Source organism: Solanum verrucosum, unplaced genomic scaffold, assembly GCF_900185275.1.
Source record: "Solanum verrucosum unplaced genomic scaffold, falcon-dt-bn FXZP01000115.1, whole genome shotgun sequence".
In the NCBI taxonomy this organism is placed as follows: domain Eukaryota; kingdom Viridiplantae; phylum Streptophyta; class Magnoliopsida; order Solanales; family Solanaceae; genus Solanum; species Solanum verrucosum.
This window is the reverse complement of record NW_026020680.1, coordinates 2,291,429-2,300,758: the sequence shown is the minus strand read 5'-3', so window position 1 is coordinate 2,300,758 and position 9,330 is coordinate 2,291,429. Positions and strand designations below refer to the sequence as shown.

Here is a 9,330-nt window from a genome sequence, read left to right as displayed (position 1 = left end):
ACTTACTTCATAGATCAATATTATTTCTGCATGATTTTGAATAAGTGGTTACTAGTGTTTGATTCTTTGAATGCCAAGATATTGTTGTGCTTCCACATGTAAACAAATATCTCATTTACAATCAAGTTTTATGTGGATCAAATAAATATTTTGCATTTACATAATAAAAAAAATTGACTCGAAGATAGATCATTTCAATTTTATTGAAACTCATCCTTTGTTCTCAAAGAAAATCACACATCTTCTATGTGTTGAGTCACTTGCTTTGTTAGTTACTAGGCATAGCTTGAATGATAATACGACGATCTCGTCACATAACTTTTGTTATGTAGATCAAATAATCTTCTACCATTTGCATAACCAACATCTTTAAGTGTACCAGATCAGCCACCAAAAGTCCAAAAGTATACTCTTCAATACGTATCACTAATTAAAATAACATATCATAAACAATTGTACCAAATCGGTCACCAAAGTGTATACACCAGAATATTTGTGTTTGAAAATTATTCCGAAAATTTATATATGGACCACATGATACAGTTCATATTCACTATCATGCAGATCTTTTTTCGAATTAACAGTTGTAACATTTTTTCATTATCTTCTTTTTTGCTGATTTGGAGGTAAATAATGAGAGAATTTGCACTAACATTTTTCTCCTTACCTTTTTTTTTGGCGAATTAGTTGAACAGAAAAAGAAATTTTACTATTGATTGCATGAATTGCTCTTTCATATTCACTTATGGAGATTAGATCGAGTGAATGCATTTAACTCAAAACATAATTTAGGGCATACAATTGAGTTGTTAATATTGCATCGAAGTCTTGACCTTAGGCTCTTTCTAGGGGTAGAATCCATGGAATTTTTCATAGTAAAAAATATCACAAAAATAATTTTTGTTCTTGATTTAGATGTGATTAAAAAAAACAAGAATAGAAAAGAACCAAAAATAATATCAAGAATAGAGGTTTTATGTAGCCACTAACAATGGAAAAGATGAGAGAGTAATAAAAGAGAATATTTTTGTGATTGATATGAATAATGGAGACAAAAAAAAAATCTTGTTATCAGTCCCAAAAAATAAGCACACTAACCTAAAAAATCAAATAAAATGTGTATTATTTAAAAGTGATATATTTGTAATTAAAAACTTAGATTTGTAAATAAAAAGGAGTATATTTTATATCGTAAATTAAAGTCTTAAACATAAGTCTTGTAATTTTTATTATTTAAAGTGCATTAAGGCTTTTATGAATTTTCAACATTTCACCAGTCCTACTTTAATGAAGCTTGTTATAATTTACACATTTATTCAACATTATGTGTGTGTGCGCTTCTTCATTGCTAAATAATTAGAAGAATTGAAAGAGTTGCATTGATCAAATATATATAAACTAATTAATTAGAAATTAAAAAATACATTAAAGTAACGGTTCATATATTTATGTATATATTTGGGCTTATGTGCAACCATTTGCTATAACCATTTCCATTCATTGAAGTATGTTCATATTCTATTTGCTTATTGCAATTATAACTCTTTAACTTTTGAAATGTTTCTTCAATTTACTATTTATTGCATATTAATGTACACAAACTTAACGCATCCTTTATTGTGTGAAATTAGAGATTCATATTATATCATCTCTGTTTTATGCAGATTATGAAAAAACTAAGCTTTCACTCATATTTTGCAAGAGATCGTTCTTCAAATATCAAGGTGAGAACATGAAATTTGTTTATCTTTTCTTTTGCTCTTCTATTCATTTTTTTCATCCTTTGCTTTTATATTTTATTGGTGGAATTGTTTTTTTAATATTATGACATATATAATATGCAAAAGTATTCACTCTTAGCTTCATTATCTATGCTTGAATTTATTTATTTTTGTGATTTGTTTGAATTTATTTATTTTTTACCACTAAAGTCTAATGGATCTAGGTATCTAATTAATCTTTGTACCATTTCAGTTATGGAGATTAAACTCAATATTTGTCTACATCTATAATAATTTTGAATTCACTATCTCAAATGAAGGATGCAGACATGAGAGGAGCTAGCAAGACCTGAGAGGTTCCCTTTGACGGAAAATCACACTATTTATATATGGTCTAAGCAACTTTTTATGTTAATATAATAGATGTTGAATCCATTTTGGCCTTTTTATATGTTTACAATTTATATCTCAAACCCCCTTAGAAGAAATTCTAACTCTGTCACTGAATTATAGATACCGAGGTTGTTTGATAAAAAGATGTGTAGGCTTTAGTGTTGGCCATAAGAAGACTATGTTATTGCTAATTATTAGTAATTTCTAAGAAAAATAGAAGTATCAACTATCAACTATCACATATGATACTTTTCCTTGGTGTTTTCCCTTTATATTTTTTTGTTTAATTATATGTTCTCTCTTATTTTTCTTATTATTAGAATTTGCTATTCTAACATCTCTTCTTTTCTGTTGTGAAATTACGGTTACTTTCATCACCTACTTAATCGTTCCTCTAGCGTCCAACTAATTGTTCACTGAGAGAAAGATGTATTACTGATCTGCAAATAATTTGACAAATGGGACATTAGTAATCATGGAAGCTCCTCATTGAAATGTCAAATTAATTAGTCATTTCTTGAACATGGAGAAGGATCTGTATGATATATATATTTATATTGTATTTGATGGAATTATTTTTATAAAATGAATGGTTTACATTTCTTTATATATTTTCCAACTACTTATTAATATGATTTTAGAAACTTCTATATTTTGTATATGGAAACACGCGCAACGCGCATGCCCAGAGACTATTATAATATAAATATACACTTTTAGCCAAATATCAGCTAGTGACAGTGAACACCACATTGCTAGAAAATATAGAATTAACTACAAAAATTAATATTTCGATAATCCCTAGCCAATTTAATTTTCTTATAATCCATCACTAATACATGACTAAATAAAATTAAAAAAAATTATTGCAACTAATCTTTATTTTCTAGTGATGATAGTGAGCCAAAAGAGAGGTCTCCTCCAGGATCTTCCATAGGCTGACACCTCTATCATAATATCAAAATCGAATTCATCCATAGGAATCTCATGGTTTGAACTACCATATATTCAAAAATATACTTACTAGTTGTAAATAGTTGAGCCTTAAAATTTAATTTGGAAAAATTAATTCAATTATCATTGTGTTTTACAGGTGACACTATGTCCTCCAAAATGCAAATGCTGCTACTTTTATCTTATTCCATTATATTTTTTAAAAGGAAAAATTAGACAACATATCTATTGAGCCAATTTCTTACTCAAAATAACCTAATTATCATTTACTACATAAAATTGCAAACGTGAATCGTTTCGAGTGAATAATATATCAAAAGACTCGAAACATTGAGAGGGACTCATATCTAAATTTTGGGACTACTTACAGGAGATTTGAGTTGATTGAAATTGAATTTTTTTTGTTTGCTATGCATAAATATTGTATAAACAATGTATATAGATGTATATACATTGTTAATACATAGTTATACATCATCTACACACTATTATATACTATTTATACAATATCGATACATTATATATATACATATAGCTATTTTACTGAAAATAATTTTTGTTGCCCATACATATTGGTAAGTAACTCATTTTTAAACCCCCATCAAAAACATGACAAATGGACAGGTCAGCCTAAAATTCGTCTAGTAAAGTGTAACCTGAATTGATTAAAAATCAAACTGGCAGTGCATCATGCTTACAACTCAAAGTCATTGAACTCAATTCAAAATTGTCTTAGTATGATAAAATAATGTGACAACATTTAATAATAATGATGATAATCAAGAGGAATTTCTAAGTATGATTTTACAATGATGAAGCACAGTATACATCTCTGTTTAATGAATTTCCTCCCAAAATACAATACTTGTCAAAGAATCAAAAGTCTTTTAACATAGCCAGAAAGATGGTGGATTTTCCTGCCATAGATTAACTGGTATGTCTGAACATCCTCTGTTTCCACAAAAAGTACGATTTACCTGGACGGAATTACTTCCTCCGAAGCACAAACGGTGGTAGAGCAAACTCTAACACAATCATGTCGGATTTAGGAGGAATAATAATTAGCAGCCCGGATTGAAAAGTAAAAGGGATCCTCTCAGTATGTAGACATTATATTCTTGAAAAGTTCCTTAGGAGCTGGAGTTTCGAGACAAGAAGAAAAGAATAATCAGTGTCAGTTATGCCATGAACACACAATCGAGGAACAGACTTTTCTTAAACTTACCTGGCAATCCTGTAAATCTTTCATATTGCTCATATGCCTGCCCGATAAACATTTCAACTCCTGTCACAATTTTTGCTCCACTCTCTTGAGCTTCTCGCAGGAGTCTAGTGATTTTGGGTGTATAAACAGCATCGAAAACAAGTGAGTAGTGCTTCAAAGCTTCCTGTAATTAAGAAGTGGTCAGAGAAGTTCAATATAGTCACACAAATTTAAAACAATGTTTTGTTCATTACAAATAGCATCAAGGAAAATGAGGAAAAAATAGACATCAATTTGAATAACGGGTTTCAGGAAATTGTGATGTAAGTGGACATTAGACCTATCACCTCATAGAGACAAAGCAGACCCCAGATAAAGAACGAATAGCTCAAAATTTTCATTTACACTGAGAAGGCAAATTTTGAAGTTCATTGCTGAAAGCAATTGAGTTAACAGAACAAAACTGAAGAAAAAAAACTCATGGAAAGCAAATTGGTATCGGAACGTTCAAGAGTGTACAGAGAATGTGGTAGACGTTTGTATAACATTCATCCTCCTCATAGCTGTTAATAGTAAGTTCAAATTACTAGAAATATATCTTGCTCATGTTTAAATATATATTACCAATATTAGTTTCTCATTTGATCTGCTTCACTTTTCAAAATCATAACATTGGGGTTATATCCAAAACCTGAGTGGCACATAGGTAGGTAGGTAGCTCATTCCCAGAGTTACATGCATTCCACAAGTAGAGGATGTAAGGAGCTGTGTGAATAAAGTTTGATTAACAGGGTGTGTTTGCGTGTGAAGTTGGATAAGGTTTTGGGAATGCCCGGTGCTCATCGAGTGACGTTATTCGACCATAGTCCTCGAGTAGTCTTTCTGTTGCTTAATCATGGGGATTGGGGAGATACTGGTGACTGATTGAGTTTTGGTCTATGCTTTAGTCAATGGATTCTGTTTAGGAGATTGCCTTTGGGGTTATCATTGAGATGTAAGTTATGCAATTGCTTTCTTTTGCTACTGTACTAGCTTTGGTTTTCTTGCAGCTATTTAGAGATAGTACTGAACCTTAGACTCTTAATATGGGCTGAAGTTGCTTGAACATTCTTGGTATTGTTGAATCCTTTGATCTTGCTAAACATGGTAGTGATGGTGTCATACTTGTGGTGTAGTACGTAACAAGTTCTTTGTTTGTCTAGAAAGTTTATGGTACGTCGTTTAAAATTACAATAGCTGAACTTATTCAACTACTAATCCTTAGCACTATTATTTTCTATGTCTATTTCTATTCCGTGCTACATCACTAGCACTCGAAATATTTGTTTAACGAGCCGATCACAAATGTATCCAAAAACAAGTAGACACTAATTTTATTCTTATTCCATATCAGGCATCAACTAGACAAGGTCATATATATTAAGTCCAAATAAGCAACCTAAATAGAGAAACACACTTTGCAAAGTCTTCACGGTCCTGAGATAGCCAAGGCAACAAAACTGTAAAACAGCCACCTTAAGATGGATTAGAAAGTAAGAATCCATGCACTCGTCCCTTTACTCAGTTCTCACTTTGAGTAAAGAAAATCAATCATTTAGTTATATGTTGGCAACTGGAAAAAAACACATCTTGTGTAAACTTTACACTAATATTCATAACTTTAGTTTTATGTCATTGGCTGCAACTCACTAGCACAAAATATAGATTTATGTTTTAGCCACAGATTATCTGCTCTATTACATGTTCTATCCATTTTATAGCTATTTAGCTGAAAATAGTGCATCCAGATTCCTCAGCACTAAAGTTAGTTCTTTCTACTTCACAGAAAAGTCAAAATTCTGAAAATAGTGCATTTTGTCTTGCCTTATAGAAAATAAATACATGAAACGATTTCATGTGGCAGCAGCTCTTGAAATGTCGAATATCAACCCAGATCTTATATCAAACCCTCCAACCACATCCTATTTTAACAGTGTCAGCAGCAGTATTATAAGCACTTAACAGTGGATATAGCTCAGATTGAAAGCAGCAGACGATGATCTTTTACTGGTTTCTAACCAGAAGTTCCATTTCTGATAGAATTGGTCTCGTACATCGTATATGTTTTATTTTGTTTTTCTTGAAAAGGAACAAATCACCAAAGTTCTTTTCACATTTCAGAACTTCATTTAAATTTTTTAAACCACTCATGGAATTATAAGGATCTTATCCGGAAGAAATCTTGAAAATGAATGGAATTAGAGACTTCATTTGTTGACTAGGCGGGTTTCTAAGGTTATGAAAGGTCTAAAAGATCTGGTTCTTTAACATAAAGACGATTGATTTTGATATATATCTAAAAGGATAACACACATTCTGGGTATAAAGCTAATTGAGGTAATTCACAAAATATTCTTCAATTCCTCAAATCTTTCTTCCTCACCTCTTTCAAGATTGCATATCAGCATTCTTCTTGAGAGTTTGGATGGTTTTCATCCATCTTAAACAGAGATCCTCACGTTTTCATCTTCCCAAATCCTCATTTTCTCAGACAACATTTCCTTCTTAAGATTGAGATTGTCATTTTTACTGATTGTGCTTTAGAAGGCACGTCATCAGTTTCATCAGAACATCCCTCTTAATCGGTGCTCTCTTTTTTGGAGATTTCCCAGTAGCATGAGGAGTTTTTCTTCTTCATTTTTCAATTATCATTTATTGTAAAAACTTTTTTAGGTTCTACAACAATCATATATCATATATCATATATATATATATAAAGGAGAACCTTAGGCCCGCCTACGTAGCGCCACCACAAACCAAAATTCCCTGTTAATTTATTTATTTCCAAAACTAGCCTTCCCTTACATGAAAAGTTGTGACTTTTATGAAAAGTTGTGACTTTTATGAAGAGTTGCGACTTTAATGAAGAGTTGCGACTTTTATGAAAAGTTGCGACTTCTATGAGAAGTTGCGACTTTTATGAAGAGTTGCGACTTTTATGAAGAGTTGCGACTTTTATGAAAAGTTGTGACTTTTATGAAAGGTTGTGACCTTTCCGAAGGGTTGCAACTTTTCCAAATAGTTGTAACCTTTCTGATAAGGCACAATAAACATTTGTTCACACTACCATTTGTTTTCTATAAATAGAGGGATTTCCTCTCATTTTAAAATAACGAAAACTCTGAACCTCTTCTTCTTCTTTTTCTTCTTCACAATTAAATATTTGTGTACTTTGCTCCTGTTGAGTGGCTCACTGACACCATTACTTATGTTACAGATCCTGGTATGTATTTTTTACAATCATTAGTTTATGCTTATGTTATTAAGGATAAATGATAAGATGTAATAATTTTCATTTTCCTTTACATTATTAATGTTTGTTACTATGTAATATTGTATGTAAGATAATATAGTGTTTTAATTTTAATGCCTGATAGGTTTTAAGTATTATTTTATAAATTCCGTGACATTAAATTCCCGCGCAATTTTACTAGTAGATAGTATTTTAGAAGCGTCCACTTCTTCAAGAATCACTTCTTTAAATTTTCATCAAAGCTACTGTTGTTAGATTGTCACTTTCTTCAGAGTTGTCACTCATCTTTATTTTTCAGGTTTCACAAAAAAAAAAACACTTTCTCCCACATCTCTTCATCAATTCCTTGATAGATGAGAGTGGATTTTCTTATTCATCTTTCTGCAACAACATCATCTGCTACCTCTCTATTCAAGATTCATTTTCGTGAAACAACTCCATGAGCAACTGCTTCGTTAGGGTTGACACCCTTGTTGGGTTCCTTCCCTAATAAAATTCTTTCAAAACCTTTTTAAGTTATAAAATTTTGATAGTTCCGCCTACTGGCATTCTCATAGTTATAATAATTAGTCTTGCTCATATCCATTTTATTCTAAAGACGACTAATTATTTTGAAAATTTTGAATTCTCCACCGGTTCCACAAGACAAGTAGCACTGATACTAAATGTTAGAAATTCAGGAAGAGGAGCACTCTCAATCACTCAAATTCTTTCTTGAATACAAGTGAAGGAAATGATTGTTCTTTACTTCACTCTACTTGCTTCAACCAATGATTCTAACCTAATCAAAAATGACTATTATATCTAGGTATTTTGTTGGACTATCCTAGCATGTATCGTCATTTAGTTCTATTTTTTTTATGACAAGGGAAACTCGTAGCCGCTACCCTTTGAGTGTGCATAGGGTAAAACCCCCGCTCCTATGCAATAGCTCGCAACCACACAGGAGAGGTAACCCGCACTAGGCAAGCCCGGTGCGACGACCTTGACTCAAAGAAAAAAATAAAATAAAATAACCGTCGTTTAGTTCTATTCATCCCTCTTTTTCTCAAATACATGTATTCAGCCATCATGTATCCTTACATTAATTAATCTCCTAAATACTGAACTAACTAAATTCATGTTTCACACAAATCAAAAACTATTTTCTTCTAAGACAAAGTTCACATTTCAACACAACACTTAACCCTCTTTACAACCAGAGTCACATTTCAACACAACATTAGTTGCAGCTGTTCAACTAATAAGATATGGACTCAATAACAAGTTCTTTTTATCTAAGATGAGTGCAAAGCGGCAAACCTTAGAGATTGGTGTATCATCAACCTTTGGTTGCATGCCTATGGAGGTGGTATTTGCAAGAATCATATCATTTTCCGGATGGAAATTGCTAAGCTCGTCAAGAGATAAGGCCTCAGCTCCAACTACAATAGCAAGTTCTCGCGCTCGTTCTTCAAGAAATCAGACAGAACATCAGTATGAAGTAACATAGTTGACAATCAATACTAGAGTAGAAGTACTAGGCATGGTGTGAAGAACTTCATGGTCATGAGCTAGACAGAATTTCAAAAATGGAGTGTTGAACTACCATAGGTACGATTAGCAATCACCACCCTAGCCCCCTTTTCCTTTGCGCCATAAGCAATCGCCTTTCCAGCGCCACCAGCACCAATGACCACAAACAATTTACCAGCCAAGGGTGACCCAGATATACTAGGTTGTGAACCTGTAAAAGAAAAATAATGAAGCTCAAATATTAAGCTCTA

At 32.0% G+C, this 9,330-nt stretch overlaps 1 protein-coding gene across 6 annotated transcripts in view; it reads right to left on the bottom strand.

Moving 5' to 3' along the window:
* Nucleotides 1-3,771: 3,771 nt before the first annotated feature.
* The window catches only part of LOC125812155 (bifunctional 3-dehydroquinate dehydratase/shikimate dehydrogenase, chloroplastic), a 35,349-nt gene continuing 29,790 nt past the window's right edge, over nt 3,772-9,330 (bottom strand). For all 6 annotated transcript variants that reach the window (XM_049491640.1, XM_049491642.1, XM_049491644.1 and 3 more), the window contains 4 exons: nt 9,153-9,290; nt 8,867-9,015; nt 4,294-4,456; nt 3,772-4,205 (listed from right to left, as the gene is read on the bottom strand). In XM_049491640.1, coding sequence (XP_049347597.1) covers nt 4,165-4,205; nt 4,294-4,456; nt 8,867-9,015; nt 9,153-9,290 — 491 coding nt within the window. In that variant the 3' untranslated portion in view covers nt 3,772-4,164. The remainder of the gene's footprint in view (nt 4,206-4,293; nt 4,457-8,866; nt 9,016-9,152; nt 9,291-9,330) is intronic.